General features: G+C 40.8%; 1 protein-coding gene across 1 annotated transcript in view; it reads left to right on the top strand.

The window, feature by feature from the left end:
• Window positions 1-15,470, top strand: part of LOC105691363 (histone-lysine N-methyltransferase 2C-like) — a 31,706-nt gene extending 16,236 nt beyond the window's left edge. Inside the window, exons 24-36 of the mRNA XM_048652970.1 lie at window positions 739-891; window positions 2,441-2,792; window positions 2,886-3,073; window positions 3,345-9,690; window positions 10,033-10,473; window positions 10,700-10,973; window positions 11,089-11,315; window positions 11,469-11,686; window positions 11,950-12,342; window positions 12,467-12,817; window positions 12,922-13,887; window positions 14,406-14,588; window positions 14,660-15,470. Coding sequence (XP_048508927.1) covers window positions 739-891; window positions 2,441-2,792; window positions 2,886-3,073; window positions 3,345-9,690; window positions 10,033-10,473; window positions 10,700-10,973; window positions 11,089-11,315; window positions 11,469-11,686; window positions 11,950-12,342; window positions 12,467-12,817; window positions 12,922-13,887; window positions 14,406-14,588; window positions 14,660-14,752 — 10,185 coding nt within the window. The 3' untranslated portion in view covers window positions 14,753-15,470. The remainder of the gene's footprint in view (window positions 1-738; window positions 892-2,440; window positions 2,793-2,885; window positions 3,074-3,344; window positions 9,691-10,032; window positions 10,474-10,699; window positions 10,974-11,088; window positions 11,316-11,468; window positions 11,687-11,949; window positions 12,343-12,466; window positions 12,818-12,921; window positions 13,888-14,405; window positions 14,589-14,659) is intronic.
• The last annotated feature ends 4,477 nt before the right edge of the window (window positions 15,471-19,947 follow it).

A 19,947-nucleotide genomic window follows, 5' to 3' on the forward strand; every position in this document is an offset into this window, starting at 1 on the left:
AATACCGAAAAAATTCGAAAACGAAGTCTATCAGATAGTATTGATATTCTAATGAGTTCAGTGATGAATATAAATGTACAGCAATTCATATTTAATCACACCACATGTATACATGCAGAGTCACCAGAGGTGTCCAAATAGGCAGAGACTAATTGCCGTCATGCCACGCTGCTATAGTCAATGAATAGCGAGAATAATCCCATAGGCAAAGGAACATTCGATAACATAATGTAGGAATAAAATATTAATACGATAGACCGGCTATCGTATTCATCGATACGTTCACAGAACCATTGAAATTGATGATCCTCTAGAACAATGATATCGACGTACTCATCTCTCTTGGAATTCATTGTACGATTGTATGGGATAAATCTCTGCAGAAGACCGGCGAATAGGATCACTTGTGAAACCAACACAATATAGTTCAACCTATCGTACGTAAGTGTTGATAATGGAGGATTATCAATTTCCATAATTCTGTGAGCACATCAATTAATATGTTAGCTGGTCTAGCATGTTCGTATTCACTTCATTCATTATGTTATCAGATGTTCCTTTGGCTCGCTTTTCATTGGTTATAGAGGTGTGGAATAACGTCGATTGGTCTCCTCTGATTCGGACACCTCTGGTGACTCTCCCTGTATAAATATAATATACGCGTAATATGGTTACTGGCTGGTAATATGGTGTTTTGGGCTGGGTGTTTGCAATGCATTGGTGTTGGTGCATGTCTAGATGGGGCTGTGCACCGGTGGGCGGGGCTTGGTGCGCCCCCCGGGTCATGTAGGGCACTCCGTGCCAGTGGTGGGCTCGCCGCTATCTCATGTGGTTCACGCTGGTGTACCTGGCATGCCACCGCATCCTCACCGAAGACCCTTGCTTCTGCAGGTGAGCAAGCCTTGAGACATTTTCTTTGCAATAGGGGAAATATCTCTGATGGAATACATATTCTTCTTTTCAATTACTAACATCATTACCCATATTATTGTCATTACACTTTATCAATAGTCAGAAATAGTATTTGCCAACTATGATTTGTTTGTTACCCAATATAAGCGTAGTTCAATGGTGTTGATCTGTAAACATAATAGAATTCGGGGCTGCGAATTTCATTTGTCATGTCTGTGAATTGAGACTAATGAAATGCATATAATGTGAGGAATTTAAAGACTGTCATATTACTCAATATTAATCTCTGTGCGGTACACGTAGATACAAGGAACATGGAATGAGTCAAGCTGCTCGAGTTTCGGTGCAATCAGTAAAACTTTCCTTCTGTATTTAGGGTACTATGATTTTTGATATATTATGTACTGGCGAGATAGTGCTTGATGAGTAACTGAACCAGTTTCAGAGGTCATAGAGACACTTTTTGAATACCTTAAGAACACTAGGATGATTAGACTTCTTAATTTGTGTTCTTGTTTTTTCGATCAAAAATTCAAAATGAACACTTATAAGATTGAAATATTTTGAATCATTAGAAAACCTGAACTGAAGAAACATATTGGTTGTAACAAAGTCACTAAACCTTCAAATTAAGGCTCTACTCTCGCTACTCGGAAATTCATCTTGGACTTGAGTCGTTCATTCATTATGTTTCTTCTATATGGAAAATAATGAACTCAAAGAGGTGGTGGTATTCCTATGGAAGTGAAAAATGTATTGTTTATTCTTTGATGTGCTAATAGCCAGCTGTTAAACAATCACATATTTCTTTTTAGCATCAATTAGTATTTGTTACTTCATGTTTGACTATTCACTTAATAATTGCCTCTTCTATCATTAGTTAATAATTCGTTGTCTTGGTGATACTTAATGCTTATCTTGACGAGTGTTACTGCCAATTTTAAGTTTGTTGGTAGTAAAGCCTTTTTTTCTTGGTGATTTTCGTTCATATCTAACTTATGACGACTGTAATGGTTGCAATATTGATATTTCTGCATGAGATTTGTCCTTTCAATTAAATCTTTCCAGTAATATATCCACTGACAATGAGTACCACTTTCATTATGTTCGGGTTTATAGTTAATTTTTACAATTACAGTTTTAGAAACATATTTATCAGTGAAATTATGTGACATAATTTCCGTTGTAGTTTCTGGATTTATCTTACATTTCTCATTGCAAATAGGTTTTTTAAATTTAATCTGATAGAAAAAAGTTATTAAATTTACATTGCCATATTCATTTTTAGAGCACGTACAATCTGTGAAATGTTCAATTCGAAGAACAATTTGACTTGATTATTGATTGATGACTTGATTTTGACTTGTAACTCATATATTCCAAATTATACCAATATAGCTACATTGACCATGTCTTGTTTGACATGATGTCTAGAGATAATTACGCTATACTTTATAGTCACTAAGTTTTTCTGCTTTACTCAAATGTTCCATCTACTAGATTTGGAAGCGACCTTAACTGTCAGTAGTCGTGTTCACAGGAGCAACCGTTGCTGCTGGAGGATTTATTAGAACAAGAAAAACGAGAACAAGAAAAACAACAACAGCAACAACAACAAACAGATATCTCAACGCCAAGTGGTGCTTTACTTAGTGACAGCGAATTTGAGCGACTCAGAGCTGATGTTCTTGGTTCTGCTCCTCTCTCATCTCCACCTCAGAGTCTTGTTCCAGGCGGAGGAGTGCCTGTGATAAGGCCACCTTGCCTAAACAGACCACCTTCAACTCCAGGATCACTTTGGCCACAAGGACTTCCTGATGCTGTTAAGCTGGGTGGACAGGTGCCCAGACAACCGATTGCCACACAGACCCCACCCGAACGTGAGTAACGCAAATAATAAAGGCAACAACAATTCAGTAAAATTATCACATTATGTCAATTTTTCATCTCATAATTCTATAAACAAATTACAGCAAGGGTGGCAAAGTTCAACATCCCTCAACTCCCAGCCCCGCCAGCACCTCCAGAGAACATTGCAACCGAACAAGATCGTCAAATTCAATTACAATATGAACAGTGGCTGAACCACCAACATCAAATTCTTTCGCAACAATTGAAGTATTATGAAACCGAAGTTCAAAAGTTGCGGAAGATGAGAAAAGTATGTAATTAATTTGTTCCATCCCATGTTTTACACATTTCAGCTCTCTTTAAGAGAGATTCGACGGCTTATCCATATTGAACTTCCATACTCTGATTGATCAACCCTCAAACCACTGGCAATTTAATCATTCTGAGTTCAAAAGTTACGAACAAATTTTTATGCATGATCCTTTCATTCATCCATACGTGTATAATGACCTGACAATATACCTTCTAATGGTAAGCTCAGGTAATCTGAATTAATGATTTTTCTAATTTTAATTTCATAGTCTCTGAACAGCAAGCAACGACAGTTGCGAAAATCAGGGAATGAATTGACCGAGAATGATGCCGCGGAGTTGCAACGAATCTCCAGTGAACAAGCAATATTACAAAAACATCTGGATGCGAGTCGAAAACAAACACGTCAACACGGTATGCTTATTCAAGAGTATCGCGGCAAGCAACAACAACGGCAGCCCCAAATGCAAACTTCAGAACCATGTTCTCCACTAATGTCTCCGTCCCAACATTCTTCGCCAATGCACAGCCCTGCACCTCTGGTTTCTCATAGTCCTGGACCCGGAAGTGTGACCTCCAATATAATTCAGCATTCTCCGGCTAACTCGATGATCCAGCATAGCCCTAACCCTCCGTTGCTGCAGCACAGTCCAGGTAATCCAGGGACAATGTCACCGCATAATATGCAATCTTCACCAAGGATCGGAACCCCGCACTCCCAGGGCGAAGAAAGCCCTTTCAGTCCTGGTGCCATGCCATCTCCAGGCATGTGTGCAACGACATCGACGAGAATGGCATCACCACAACATAGATCCGTTATTACGGGTAGAGTGGCTACGAGTCCTGGTGCTTTCTCAACAGATGGGCGAACCACCCAACAAATGATGGTAGAACAAGGGGTCAGATTACATACACTTCCCCAACGATTTGTGCGTCCTCCTCTTGGGGGGGATGCTGGTCAGCGACCCAGAATGCAGTTGCAAGGTAGCATAGTTTATGGACAACGATCTCCACTTGGGAGTCCTCAACCTTCTCAACAGCCCATGATGACACAACAGCAACACCAACAGATGCTTCAACGGCAACAGATGATCCAGCAGCAGCATGAAGTTGGTAATATCTCTCACCAGGAGACTCAAAATATCATAACTCAAAGAACATTGCAAATGGTACAGCAGCAACGGCAGCAACAAATACAGCAAAGGCAATTTATGCAGATGCAACAGCAACACATGATACAAAAACCACCGAGTTCACCAATGGTATCTCAACCTGCTAATTCCCCGAGTCCACAAATGCACCAACAGATGCAGCAAAATTACGGACAGCCACCCAGTTCTCCTATGCCTCGCAGTCCAATGGTCCAACAAACGGTTGGCTCTCCAATGCTTCAACAACAACTTAGCCAGAATTCACAACCACCTAGTCCAATGAACAGCAGAATGCATTCTCACCCGCCAAGCTCACCGATGATACCGCAGTATCAACCCCCCAGTCCAATGTCCAGAAATCATCCCCCAACATCACCTATGTTGCAGCATCAACTCAACAGCTCTCATCACCCTGTGCCACCTCAAACTCCAAACTCTCCAATGCCTCGTAGTCCAATGGTTGGAGGATCGCCAATGCAAATCCAAAGGAGACAATCAACTGGTAACAGCCCAGCAATAACCGACAGACCTCAGAGCGTCGAAAATCCGGGCACTCCACGAACACCACTTACACCTCACTCAGAATATAATTCGCAAGGTAACAATCACCAAGTAGGAAATGACCAACAGCAAAAACAACAGCAACAGCAGCAACAGCAACAGCAACAACAAGATCAGGTCATGTGTTCCGATCTTGTAAGCAGAGGGGGTGGAAATCCACATAATCCATTGAATCCTTTACCATTGCCCCCAAGTTTTGGTAGATATGGATATTTCAAATTGGGACTTAGAGGTGGATCGCCCATGTGGTCTATGAAACCTGAGTCAAGTAAAGGAAAAACTGCTGAGTCTCATCTCCCAGTTGTCGAAGATAAGCCGAATACGTCTGGAGGTGTACACAGAAAAACTGGCATTCCGCAGTCCAAAATAAATTCACTGGTCTGTGCTGATTACAACGACTTCGATGACGACTCTCATACACCTCCACAAACTCCGCCAACAGAAGTAGAACCAAAGGCAACATCATCCCTAGCCGATTCTACTCCCGTACCTCTTGGCAGTCCAAGTGACAAGCTTGAACCAATCCCGGATACAACTGATTATGATGATGACAAAACTATTGTGAATACGGAAGTTACGTTGAGCTCAACAGCTCAGAGAGACAGTGATGATATTACAGTTATCGAGCAGTTTGGAGATACCGAATTGGGAGATGTTATAACTGGCACACTGGAACCAGATATGCAGGAGGAATATGTTCTTTTTGAGTCAGATATGGTAGTGGACTTGTCAGTCGACAGTAATGACTCTCTCAGCCATGCACTGGTCAATGACGGTAGCCAAACTCATGATTTGGTCCAAATTCTAGAGATTGAGGATACCGAAACGCGAACAGATGAGGGCACTTTAAGCGATGAAGATTTGGTCCCAACGCAAAATCGAAATAAACAAGGTCTGCATCTCGATATAGTTAGAACCCTCCAACCTGGAAAGAAATTAGTAGCTGTAACCGACACGCCCGAATCTCCAGATCAAGAAGAACTTAATGTGGATCCATCTCCTGGTCCTTATATCGATCAGTCTCCGGATCAGCAAATCATGGTTTCTCTAGTTGACGAATCAGAAGTAGTAATCATTGACCCAAGTAGCAAATCACCAGAAGAACGAGTTACCAAGGTTTTTGTTTGTGATGATGTTACTAGTAAGACTGATGCAACAGAAATTACCTACACTGTTGAAGGACACGACACTTCGGAGTTACCAAAAAATATGGACACTTCTTTGGACGAGAATGATAAGCTCAATAGTACGTCGTTTAGATTTTCAGACAGAGTTGTGTCAAGCGAGATGCCAACGGTCAGTTTACACCAAACTAACATTGAGGTACTTGATGTAACTAAACCAGCTGTAGCATATCCCACTATTTTGACCAGCACGGCAGTTAGCGCAATGACAGCTGTTTCTACTACTGCACTTGACAATGTTCTGAGAAGTACTGCTGCACCAGCTCCTTGTTCTAGCATCACCGATCCTGATGAGAACATAGTTGTTACAGCAGCAACGTCACCTGTACCCACTACTCAGATTATGTCGCCTTCGACTATGGCAGGTATTGTGGCTGATGCTAAAATTGCTGCCAGATTATGTCAAGCAGCTGCAGAAGTGACTGTAAGTTCAGCAGTTGATACAGTTTCACTATCAGTATCAGATCAAGAAAACTCCAGAGAGTCTATTACTGCTACCACAACCAGCACAGCTGGCAATCATTATCTTAAAATCCTGCAGGATGTTAAAAGTACCGATCAAATATTCCCACCAAAATTAGCAGCAAACGTTGAGCTGACATCCGTGACTTTATCCACACCAAAAATGTCTGTATTGGATTTACCCTTTGAGGAAAATGTAAATAGTCCAACACTCAATGTTCAGGACAATTCATGCAGAGACTCTGAGTCTACTGAGGACAACTACCAAAATACTAATCATGTCAGCCATATAACAAACACAGAGAAGAATGATGCCTCGCCTAGCAGAATTAGTGATAATAATTCGACTGTGGAAGATATCAATCGAGTGGATGATAAAAAATCTGATACGCTAAATACCACAGATGAGTTAGAAAGCATGCTTGAGGCGATCCATAATCCTGAAGATATTGTTGATGGAGGTGTGAAAGCATTAAAGTCTGACATCAAAACCACAGAGTCTGGTAATTTGAAACGAATGTCGCCTGTGACTGATGATTTATCGCTTGTAAACATTTTAGAAAATGACGTTGAACCATCTGCGGCAACGAATAAAAACCGCATTTCATCGATTACCGGCCCAAAAGATGAACCTGTAGATAATTTTAGACCTGTGTCGTCTGTCGCAAGTACAATGGCTGGTTGCTTGCTCAAGAAAAGAGCAGAGAATGAGAACGAGATTGATTTAAACAAAGATTATTTACTAAATCCAAATGAGGAAAAAAATTTAATGGACGAATCATCTGATGAAATATTGGACATGCTACACAACATAATATCCTCAAAACCTGAAATGGCAGACACAAATATTCTGCGAGAAAATAGATCAAATAAACCAAGTCTAATTTATCCGCTACCAGCCACATTGGACACTTTACCATTAAATATTTTACAAGACTCTCTACTTGACTTGGAGCAAGGAACTGGAGATAATGAAAGCCCTTTACAAAAGGAAGGAGAGTTGTCAAAGTCAGAGAATTTAACCACTTCATCTGTGGATATACCATCAAAGAAAGTGCCCTCAACGCTGCCGCATGAATCGACGCCAATAGCTGCAAGTGCTGTAACCCAATTACAAAGAAGCACTATAGCCGTGCCACATCTCTCACCTCTGTCAAAACCAACCGAACTCTCTTCAAACGTGGCTACTGTTTCCCATCAATTACGAACATTGTTGTCTTCCCTTCAGTCTAATCACTCACAGGGGTACACAATTGCCGAACAAGCAAATGTACCAGCTGTAACTTCAATAACAGGAACTAGTAAAATCAGCACTGTGGTTATACCGACGAGTAGCACATCTACAAGCTCACCAGTGATTACTGCAACGGACAATAGTCATCGAATGCAAATATCCAATACAGTTGGGACAAGTCTTAATTCTAAAACAGATATAGAAATTAGCTGTACTTCTAATCAGATTATTCAACTAAAAGTAACACCAAGTTCTACTGTGAGTGTGATATCGACGATATGCAAACCCACTTCCAGTGATCAATATTTGCGAATCAATCCTAGTACATTGCAAGCACAAACAGTAAACAATTGTTTGTCGAATACATCCACTATTGTCTCTAGAGCCGGTACAAATTCAGGCATCTCTATAACATCTAATGCAATGTTGAATGCTATGCTTGCTGGGACGAATTCGGCCAAGCCAACCATTGCCGGGCACAGAGCTAGTACAGCTCTTACTCCTACGACAAATTTGCTCAATTCTGTCCCATCTTCTTGCGTACAACGGACAGGCCACAAAAATCTTCAGGCAATATTACAAGTAAGCACAAGTGCTTCCTCTAATCCATCAAGAGTGGCAGTTAGCTCTACGTCAATGCAATGTGTGAGAACCATAGTACCTCCAATAATCACAACAACTCCTATGACAATCAACGTTACAACAAGCATACTTCAGTCTACGTTGTCACAGGCCCCCACATTACTTCACACTCAATTAACCTCAGGCCAAACGCTCTACAATAAGCCAGTGGCACTTTCATCGATTGACAACAAGTCTAGTACATTAGAGGGTCTAATTCAAAGTGCAACTTTCAAAAAAGAATCAGATGATACATCAACAAAAAACCAATCCAATCCGGAGAAAAATCTTTCTATCTCTAGATCTGAAACAGAATCTACTAAAGTTGGTGTCAATTCATCAAGAATAGAGGAATCTCAGAATGTACTCTTGAAACAATTACTCCAAAACACAGCTTGTGCTACTACCATTTCAACTTCGGGAAATAGTCAAGGTCCCAGTTTACCTCTAGTACCATCACTCGAGGCACAGCTGGACCGTCCTGTGCCACCAACGCCATCATCTCTCATTCCTCCATTGCTCAATGAGGTGCCACTCAAAACTGGGCCCAAACAGGTCTTGAACAGGGAAACATCATTTCTATCGCATCCAAATGTACCGACAAAATCACCAAGCCCTGTAATAAAAGAAGAACAGCAACCTACACCGCGGCCATGTACACCTCCGTTATCCGCTTCTCTGACCCAACAATCAGCAACTCGAATCACCGATACACTTGCAAAACCACAGGTATTGGATCAGCAACCAAAGATCAACATTGCTTTAAACGCAACGGTTCAACAACCAACGTCCACGACAATGACTAAACAAACATCATCAACACAGCCAGCATTGACTGAGGCAACTGTTTCGCCGCCACAAAATGCTTTGACAACAAAAGCTAAATCACCTGTCAAACCTATCGTTGATTCAATGAATGCAAGTTCTATGCAATTACTACAGCAACCCTCTTCTACAACGTCACCCAGTTTGAAGGTAACCACACAATCAATGAAACCAACAACGGTCACTGCGCCCTCGAATCATGGGCAGGTTAAGCAACAGGTGGAAACTACCAACCAACCTGTTCCTACATCAAACACTATTCCGACATCAGAGTCACATGTATCTCAATCCCACAGCCAGGTGCTCCTACCACAGAGCGTTTCTCAGATACCTCAGAAATCTTCGCAGGTTAATGTAATTCAACCGTCAGTGCCTCTCCCGGTATCCCATCAAATGGGACGCCAAGCTCAGCAGTCACAGGGTGCTCTTACACAACACGCAGTGCCTTTAGTGGAAGTAAAAAAAGAAATATTAGACGAAGTTCTTTCGGGCAGCACTCCTACCCATGGCACTGAAAGCAAAGATTTTATCGTTGCCAGGGATGAGTTCGTTGAAGGATCCATGGATGATAAAATTGGTGAGTAACTCTTTCAAAAAACTGGCTTCTGTACATATATCAATATATAACTTTTTTCTCTTGATATAAAATTAGTTTATAGTCCATCAGACAATAAATTTACTTAGATGTTTAATAAATTTAGAGCCGCTATGTAATGCCCTGGTGAGACAAGCTCAAAGAATCTGTCTTGTGGCTTTTTATTCTGCCAATTGTCTAAATTTTCTGCTGCAGGAAACATTGTAGGATATTTGGAAATATTATATTCTGTTTCCATACTTTCGTTATTTTCCCCATTACATTGAAATTCTTTTTAACCAGGTACAGGATACATCTGAATATATATCCTTAAATTGCTTTCAGATCTGAAGAAATTGAAAAGACGTCAATATCAACAAAAGCGTCGGCAAAGTCAGGGAAAAGATGCTACAGCTGCTCCACAAAAAAAGCGTCCCAGAAAGGTGTCTCGCCTTGATGAGGATTATGACACTTTTGTGGACAATTTAATGTCTCAACTGCGTCAATTGCAACCTATGGCGGTGCTCGAGCCATTGCTTGGCAGAAATTATGGAGTCTGTTCTATATTTGGCTCTGGCGATTTATCCAAAATTGGCACACAGAGGGATTACAATACTCGCATGGGAGATCTAATTGGTACTTACGGCAATGCATCTTTACAAGGCACAGCTGACCATTACAATACCGAACCATTTGGCGAATTAGAACCACTTCCACCTCAGCAGCCCCCTTCCACTCAAAGAGGCTTTTACGATCAGGAATTCGCACCTTTAAAATTAGACGATTGTAAGTTCAACGTACTTCATTATTTCACTATCCAAGGTCATTTTGATCACTTTCTAAACGTTGTATAATGTTTTTCCCTTATTTCGTATTTCAGAATGATTTGAAATTGATTCCGTCAATTCTATTAGAATGAAAATTATTTTCCCCTTGAGCATCTGTGAAAATTTCACATTATTGCTAACTTAAGTGTTAAAAAAGTGATGCTTGAACAACTCCTATTTTTCAGCCGACGATAAGAAGGATAGCTCTTTAACTATGACTCGTGACGTTGATACACCTGATACAATTGTCAGCTCATCATCTCCTGAATGTGTAATACCTGAGTTTATACACCGATTTCCTGGATTAAAGTTAATAGAAGAGGAATCTGATGAGGAAGCGGATTGGCTGAAAAGGGTTTCTCCTGTTATACCACTTGTTTCTCCAATTCCAATTAGACTGAAACCAGGCCTTGCCAAGGATACGGCTAACATGGATAAAGAAAATTTTGGTGTATCAAGGTAATTCATTGATAGTTCATTGACAAATTCTATGTAAACAACTGCATTTTATCATTGTTGTATCATTATACTCAAGCATGCAGAACGTACTTGATGATGACTTTGTTGTTTCTAGAGTTGGGAAATCACCCCCCATGCCATTGCGGGACAATAGTAATGTCACAGTGACATTGACCCTGAACAGCCAAGCTGCTGATGATATCTTGGGGGTACTGAAAGATTTGGCAAATATCTTGAACATTGCTCCACCAACTGGTTATCAAGTGGTTGAGCGAACAACTACTCCACCGAGCCAGAAGTTAGGACTCTATCGGACAAAAGGAAAAGATGGCAAGGAAGGGGGTATGTTTTTTTTATTTCTCTATGTTCTGCTCAGTATCAGGATAAACATTCGCTGAAAATTACTTGATTCTATCCAATTATTGTAAGCTTGACCCATGAAAGTTAAATTGATTTTTAATAATTATAAGGTCGATATTTTTATTGCAATTACAGCTCCAATAGACATACAAAGTATTCTGAATGGGGCAGCAAAGTTCTGTCGTCACTGCGACGTCGTCATTCTCAACAGCTTGATACGGAAGAAGGTGTCAGATCTGCCGTTTTTGAGCAAGGAGGAATCAGAACCTGGTGAAGAATTGTGTTTCTGCTCAGCAGCTTGCTACATGCAGTTTGCTCTGATTCACAGGTCTCCAACAGTAACTCAAGAAAAGGTACGTCTGTCATGAAAATTTTGGTCAAAGTATGCCATGCCAGTAAATGATGAGGATAAGAATATTCGACACAATTATTGAAGTTTACAATCAATAAGAATAAGATATACCTAAATTTTCAATGGATTTTTTATTTATAATGCGCATAATTAGTAATAGCGTAAATGTAATAGAGCTTAAGAATGTTTGTCTCAGTATATTTCTTGAACATTCAAAAAATTTCGGTCACTATACTCATTGTAACAAACCATAATATGTCACAGGCAGCGGCAATTGTGGACCACTTGTGCCAAAATTCTACAGCTAGAAACACTGACTCCGAATTGAAGAAGGTTTCCCCAGAAAATCGGTGTGACGTCAAACAATCTGCAGAGCTTGTAAGATGTACAAAGATCGAGGCGATGGAAATTGACACTGAGATTAGAATAAAAACCGAAAGAGACACAGACTTGGATCTTTTTGACACTATCCGCCGAGAGGATTCACTAGATGAAAAACGACCAAAAAAACACGCTGCTACAGAAGAATCAGCAATGGAGGATTGCCTTGATCCCCCAGCTAAAGTTTGGCGGGGGCTTCGTTATAAATCATGGGCTCTTGGCGGTATACAACCAGCAACAAAATACAAAAAGCCTACCGACCGCGAGATCACAGAGGTTAATGATTGTTGTCATTTTGTTATTTGAAAAAATATTGCTTCATCACAAAATTTACTTAGCGACCAAATCACATATAAGATCTGAATATAACAATTCACACTGATTATTTATTTTCCTGTAGATGCTCTTCCGTTTGGGCGTAACTGTGATTCCTGCAAAGGCAGACGACAGTCGACGTTGTATGTTTTGCAATACTCAGGGTGACGGCGCTGCCGACGGACCGGCCAGGCTATTGAACTTCGACGTTGACAAATGGGTGCATCTCAACTGTGCCTTATGGTCGGAAGATGTATATGAAACTGTGAACGGAGCCCTCATGAATCTTGACACAGCATTGCAACATAGTCTAGTTCTCAACTGCATGGTTTGTGACAAACCTGGAGCGACTGTTAAGTGCTTCAAAATACGGTGCACTAATGTATATCATCTTGGCTGTGCAGTTAAGGACGGTTGTGTTTTCTATAAAAACAAGGTATTATGTGAAACAATTCAAGAATTTTGACCTGAAGTCGTTTCTGATAGTACATTACGAGTTTATTTGTCGAGAGCATCTACTACATGAATTAAATGTTACAGAGTACGTACTGCTCACATCATGTGCAAAAAAATGAAAAGGACAACGAGCTGACTACGCTATCGGTGTATCGGCGTGTGTATGTTAATAGGGACGAGAATAGACAAGTAGCAGCTGTGATGCATCATTCGGAGCATAACCATCTTCTACGTGTGGGAAGTCTGATATTCTTGAGCGTCGGCCAACTGCTACCCCACCAATTGACCAATTTTCATACTCCCAACTACATCTATCCAGTTGGTTATAAAATAGTCAGATTCTACTGGAGCATGAGAAGACCGAATAAACGATGCCGATACGTATGCTCTATTCATGATGTATCAGGGCGACCGGAGTTTCGAGTACTAGTACAAGAACCCTCTCAGGAGGATGTCGAACTCCGCGATGCAACACCACGTGCAGTTTGGAGTCGCATTCTAGAACCATTGGCAGAACTGCGTCGTACTACACACAGCGTTCAATTGTTCCCCCGCTACGTTTCAGGGGAGGACTTATTTGGCCTGACGGAGCCTGCGGTTGTCCGTGTACTTGAAAGCCTTCCAGGCATTGAAACGCTCACAGATTACCGATTCAAATACGGGAGAAATCCTCTGTTAGAACTGCCATTGGCCATCAACCCAACTGGTAGCGCCAGAACGGAAGCTCGTCTGCGGAATCAGTTACCCTGGAAAAGGCCGCACACACAACGTACAGGCTCTTCAGCACGAGCAGCTTTTGTTCCCACAGCAACTGTAGCCGGTGAAGTGGCATGCCCTTACTCAAAACAATTTGTTCACTCAAAAAGTTCCCAGTATAAAAAGATGAAACAAGAATGGCGAAATAACGTTTATTTAGCAAGATCGAAAATACAAGGACTAGGATTATATGCTGCACGAGACTTGGAAAAACATACGATGGTTATAGAATACATTGGGGAAATTATCAGGTCTGAACTAGCTGAAACCAGAGAAAAGCAGTATGAAGCTAGAGTGAGTATCTTGTTTAACCATGTTTGTGTTTTATCTTATTTTAGTAGTGTTTATGCTATGTCATTGTTTCCTTCTGAGTAAAGATTATGACATTTCATTGAGGAGCGTAGGACATTCTGTAGGAATCATAGTTCATTTAATTAAAAACTTATCAAGCCACAGTACAACCCATATCAGCACTTTCATGGGTATTAATAACATCAGATTGATTTTGAATTCGTTGCTATAGGTATATGCTAATTTGCAGGTTCATCAATAATAAAAATAGTATATATTTTTTGGAATCTTACATAATAAATTTGCAAGTGCGAGTAGTAGGCAAATCCTGATAAATTTCCGAATTATGATATTGGCATTGGCTACCCTATGATTGGCTATAGATATCTCGTCACCCGAATCAATGTCCATGTTGTTCCACAGAATGAGCTACTCTCTAGAAGTGTGTTTGCTGTGTTTCCGAGGGTAAAACCTTATTTGATGGAGTGCTCTGACCATGATCATATGTTTAACCGTTACAGAATCGTGGAATCTACATGTTTCGTCTTGACGAAGAACGAGTAGTTGATGCGACACTGTGTGGAGGATTAGCTCGTTACATCAACCACTCGTGTAACCCAAATTGCGTAGCGGAGATCGTCGAGGTCGAGCGTGACCTCCGAATCATCATCTTCGCAAAGCGACGTATCTCCCGCGGTGAAGAGGTAAGCTACTCCTAAACTACAACTTTATGAGTAATAACACAGCATTCTTGATTTCACTTTCTCTCTTTCAGCTGGCATATGATTACAAATTTGACATCGAAGACGACCAGCACAAAATAGCATGCGCATGTGGTGCGCCTAACTGCCGCAAGTGGATGAACTAAAAGTCCGTACACTGTTGTTATTGTTGCTATCTATTGAATAGGTTTTACATGGATCACTTGCGAGTGTATAAATACACGCATCGCGCACATACATATACGCATAGTACGTGCATCAATAGTGCGTGCAACTCCCCTGCTTTCCCGTTCTCTATGTGGACGTGTACGACTGCGTGTGAATATACACACGTATGAAATGTATATTGTAAACATTATTATATTTAAAATGTAAAGTGCCATTGTGGTTTTACTGAGTGATTCGTCGCAAAACTTGTGCCGAGCCATCACAACATTCCTCCAAAGTTGTACAATATTAGTTTTACTTTACCAACCGGGAGTCTTGATCCCTTGTACATTACCGTAAAACTGTTAAGAGGATGAAAAAAACTGATGAAATAATGAAGTTAACGGGTAGTTCTGTATGCAAGGGAAGTTTGTATCTTTGTATGTTGAATGTACTCGATGATTGTCGACCAGATTGTAATATAGGATATAATTTAGTTACTTTTATTATTACCATTATTATACAAATGATTATCATTACTTTTAATGCATATACGTTGCACTGTCTTTGTACATAGGTAGAAGACGATGTTATTTCAAACCACCAGAACATTATGTAAAAAAAAAACCGATACCTAATTTAGCGTTACATATTATTATAACTATTTGAATATACAATAACAAATGAATCAATATATCAATAAACTAATTAATGATACATGGGTACTTAGCTCTGTGAATTCGCAAAAAAGATATTTTACCCAAGTGAAATTTATACCTACATCTATTCTCAATGCTATACCGGCTATATTTGGATTATCAGTTTAGTGATATCAGAATATGCAACGATAATTTCATGGATGGAAAACCTTGAAGAGCCCTATGTAACAAATAGTTGATTTTCGGCTAACATTTAAAAAAAAATCAGACTACTATTTTTCCAGGGGCGAGAAGTGAAGTATTTTGAAAATTATTCGCAGTATGCTTCTTCAAGATACTTTCAAAACCTGAAGAGTACGAATCCGTGGTGAAAATTAGATTTAAACTAATACTCATAGAGATATTTTAGTTTTTTCAGTACTCTCAAGATATCCGACTTTCTACGCGGTCAGCAGTCACAGGGACTCGCTGAAAGGGCCAGTGCCTGAAGAATAATTTAGCACTCACTGAAGAGCATCGTCTTACATTCGGCATGGACCGCTTACGCTTCCGCTAGTTTTCAATTCAGTGGAGAATGAAAATAGTTGTACTTGCGAATAATCGATAACGTATGAACAAGTCACTATGTCTTCATGCCTTGTATTTATTACAATTAGTGAAGCCGTATTATAATAATGGAATATACATACATCTTGTAAATAATATTGAAAGGATGGTATTATTAGTGATGAATATTTTCATAAAGCAATTGTTGAATGTATTCTATCTTCACAACTGATTAATAAACAAACAGCTGTTTTTGAATTGTCACCTGGTTCTTATTGGTTACACCCCGGCATCTATCATCGCAACATATGTCTCTCACTCAGGTTACCCCGTCGCATGCAAGTGATGGTGCATGCATGCATACACATGATCAGTCATGACGTCTCAGAGAACCTTCTCGCCTATTCTGTTCTCCTGATACAAATCTCCACTTTTGGAGAAACTTTGCATTCTCAGGGCCGGTATTCTAGAGCTCTACCTTATCACTTCCGGCTTGTGCAAGAGCGTGATTGAACGATTGCATGCACAGGCAGTTAGTCCTGCGAAGCATCAGTTGCTCTCTTCATAATACTAGGAAGAAATATACAGGATGGAACGCATGCACCTGATGAGGCACCAGGTTTCGGAATACCTCCTCGGGTTTCCTGTTCTCCTGATACCTAGAAAAATTTTGGGCTAAATTCGAGACTAGAGGACTGCCGTTAAGGGCTAAAAATTATTCTTTTCGTTTTGTATCGACGATTTATTGAATCAATGAATACACGGTCAAGCATATAGTTAGTCCTGGATAGAATCAGTCGTTCTCTCTATCATATTAGGAATGAATACAAATGATTCAATGCATGCACATGATGAGGCACATGGGGTCTCGGAACACCTCCTCGGGTTTCCTGTTCTCCTGATACAAATCTCCACTTTTGGAGAAACTTTGCATTTCCAGGGCCGGTATTCTAGAGCTCTACCTTATCACTTCCGGCTTGTGCGAGAGCGTGATTGAACGATTGCATGCACAGGCAGTTAGTCCTGCGAAGCATCAGTTGCTCTCTTCATAATACTAGGAAGAAATATACAGGATGGAACGCATGCACCTGATGAGGCACCAGGTTTCGGAATACCTCCTCGGGTTTCCTGTTCTCCTGATACCTAGAAAAATTTTGGGCTAAATTCGAGACTAGAGGACTGCCGTTAAGGGCTAAAAATTATTCTTTTCCTTTTGTATCGACGATTTATTGAATCAATGAATACACGGTCAAGCATATAGTTAGTCCTGGATAGAATCAGTCGTTCTCTCTATCATATTAGGAATGAATACAAATGATTCAATGCATGCACATGATGAGGCACATGGGGTCTCGGAACACCTCCTCGGGTTTCCTGTTCTCCTGATACAAATCTCCACTTTTGGAGAAACTTTGCATTTCCAGGGCCGGTATTCTAGAGCTCTACCTTATCACTTCCGGCTTGTGCGAGAGCGTGATTGAACGATTGCATGCACAGGCAGTTAGTCCTGCGAAGCATCAGTTGCTCTCTTCATAATACTAGGAAGAAATATACAGGATGGAACGCATGCACCTGATGAGGCACCAGGTTTCGGAATACCTCCTCGGGTTTCCTGTTCTCCTGATACCTAGAAAAATTTTGGGCTAAATTCGAGACTAGAGGACTGCCGTTAAGGGCTAAAAATTATTCTTTTCGTTTTGTATCGACGATTTATTGAATCAATGAATACACGGTCAAGCATATAGTTAGTCCTGGATAGAATCAGTCGTTCTCTCTATCATATTAGGAATGAATACAAATGATTCAATGCATGCACATGATGAGGCACATGGGGTCTCGGAACACCTCCTCGGGTTTCCTGTTCTCCTGATACAAATCTCCACTTTTGGAGAAACTTTGCATTTCCAGGGCCGGTATTCTAGAGCTCTACCTTATCACTTCCGGCTTGTGCGAGAGCGTGATTGAACGATTGCATGCACAGGCAGTTAGTCCTGCGAAGCATCAGTTGCTCTCTTCATAATACTAGGAAGAAATATACAGGATGGAACGCATGCACCTGATGAGGCACCAGGTTTCGGAATACCTCCTCGGGTTTCCTGTTCTCCTGATACCTAGAAAAATTTTGGGCTAAATTCGAGACTAGAGGACTGCCGTTAAGGGCTAAAAATTATTCTTTTCGTTTTGTATCGACGATTTATTGAATCAATGAATACACGGTCAAGCATATAGTTAGTCCTGGATAGAATCAGTCGTTCTCTCTATCATATTAGGAATGAATACAAATGATTCAATGCATGCACATGATGAGGCACATGGGGTCTCGGAACACCTCCTCGGGTTTCCTGTTCTCCTGATACAAATCTCCACTTTTGGAGAAACTTTGCATTTCCAGGGCCGGTATTCTAGAGCTCTACCTTATCACTTCCGGCTTGTGCGAGAGCGTGATTGAACGATTGCATGCACAGGCAGTTAGTCCTGCGAAGCATCAGTTGCTCTCTTCATAATACTAGGAAGAAATATACAGGATGGAACGCATGCACCTGATGAGGCACCAGGTTTCGGAATACCTCCTCGGGTTTCCTGTTCTCCTGATACCTAGAAAAATTTTGGGCTAAATTCGAGACTAGAGGACTGCCGTTAAGGGCTAAAAATTATTCTTTTCCTTTTGTATCGACGATTTATTGAATCAATGAATACACGGTCAAGCATATAGTTAGTCCTGGATAGAATCAGTCGTTCTCTCTATCATATTAGGAATGAATACAAATGATTCAATGCATGCACATGATGAGGCACATGGGGTCTCGGAACACCTCCTCGGGTTTCCTGTTCTCCTGATACAAATCTCCACTTTTGGAGAAACTTTGCATTTCCAGGGCCGGTATTCTAGAGCTCTACCTTATCACTTCCGGCTTGTGCGAGAGCGTGATTGAACGATTGCATGCACAGGCAGTTAGTCCTGCGAAGCATCAGTTGCTCTCTTCATAATACTAGGAAGAAATATACAGGATGGAACGCATGCACCTGATGAGGCACCAGGTTTCGGAATACCTCCTCGGGTTTCCTGTTCTCCTGATACCTAGAAAAATTTTGGGCTAAATTCGAGACTAGAGGACTGCCGTTAAGGGCTAAAAATTATTCTTTTCGTTTTGTATCGACGATTTATTGAATCAATGAATACACGGTCAAGCATATAGTTAGTCCTGGATAGAATCAGTCGTTCTCTCTATCATATTAGGAATGAATACAAATGATTCAATGCATGCACATGATGAGGCACATGGGGTCTCGGAACACCTCCTCGGGTTTCCTGTTCTCCTGATACAAATCTCCACTTTTGGAGAAACTTTGCATTTCCAGGGCCGGTATTCTAGAGCTCTACCTTATCACTTCCGGCTTGTGCGAGAGCGTGATTGAACGATTGCATGCACAGGCAGTTAGTCCTGCGAAGCATCAGTTGCTCTCTTCATAATACTAGGAAGAAATATACAGGATGGAACGCATGCACCTGATGAGGCACCAGGTTTCGGAATACCTCCTCGGGTTTCCTGTTCTCCTGATACCTAGAAAAATTTTGGGCTAAATTCGAGACTAGAGGACTGCCGTTAAGGGCTAAAAATTATTCTTTTCCTTTTGTATCGACGATTTATTGAATCAATGAATACACGGTCAAGCATATAGTTAGTCCTGCATAGAATCAGTCGTTCTCTCTATCATATTAGGAATGAATACAAATGATTCAATGCATGCACATGATGAGGCACATGGGGTCTCGGAACACCTCCTCGGGTTTCCTGTTCTCCTGATACAAATCTCCACTTTTGGAGAAACTTTGCATTCTCAGGGCCGGTATTCTAGAGCTCTACCTTATCACTTCCGGCTTGTGCGAGAGCGTGATTGAACGATTGCATGCACAGGCAGTTAGTCCTGCGAAGCATCAGTTGCTCTCTTCATAATACTAGGAAGAAATATACAGGATGGAACGCATG

Source organism: Athalia rosae, chromosome 3 (assembly GCF_917208135.1).
Source record: "Athalia rosae chromosome 3, iyAthRosa1.1, whole genome shotgun sequence".
Taxonomy (NCBI): Eukaryota; Metazoa; Arthropoda; class Insecta; order Hymenoptera; family Athaliidae; genus Athalia; species Athalia rosae.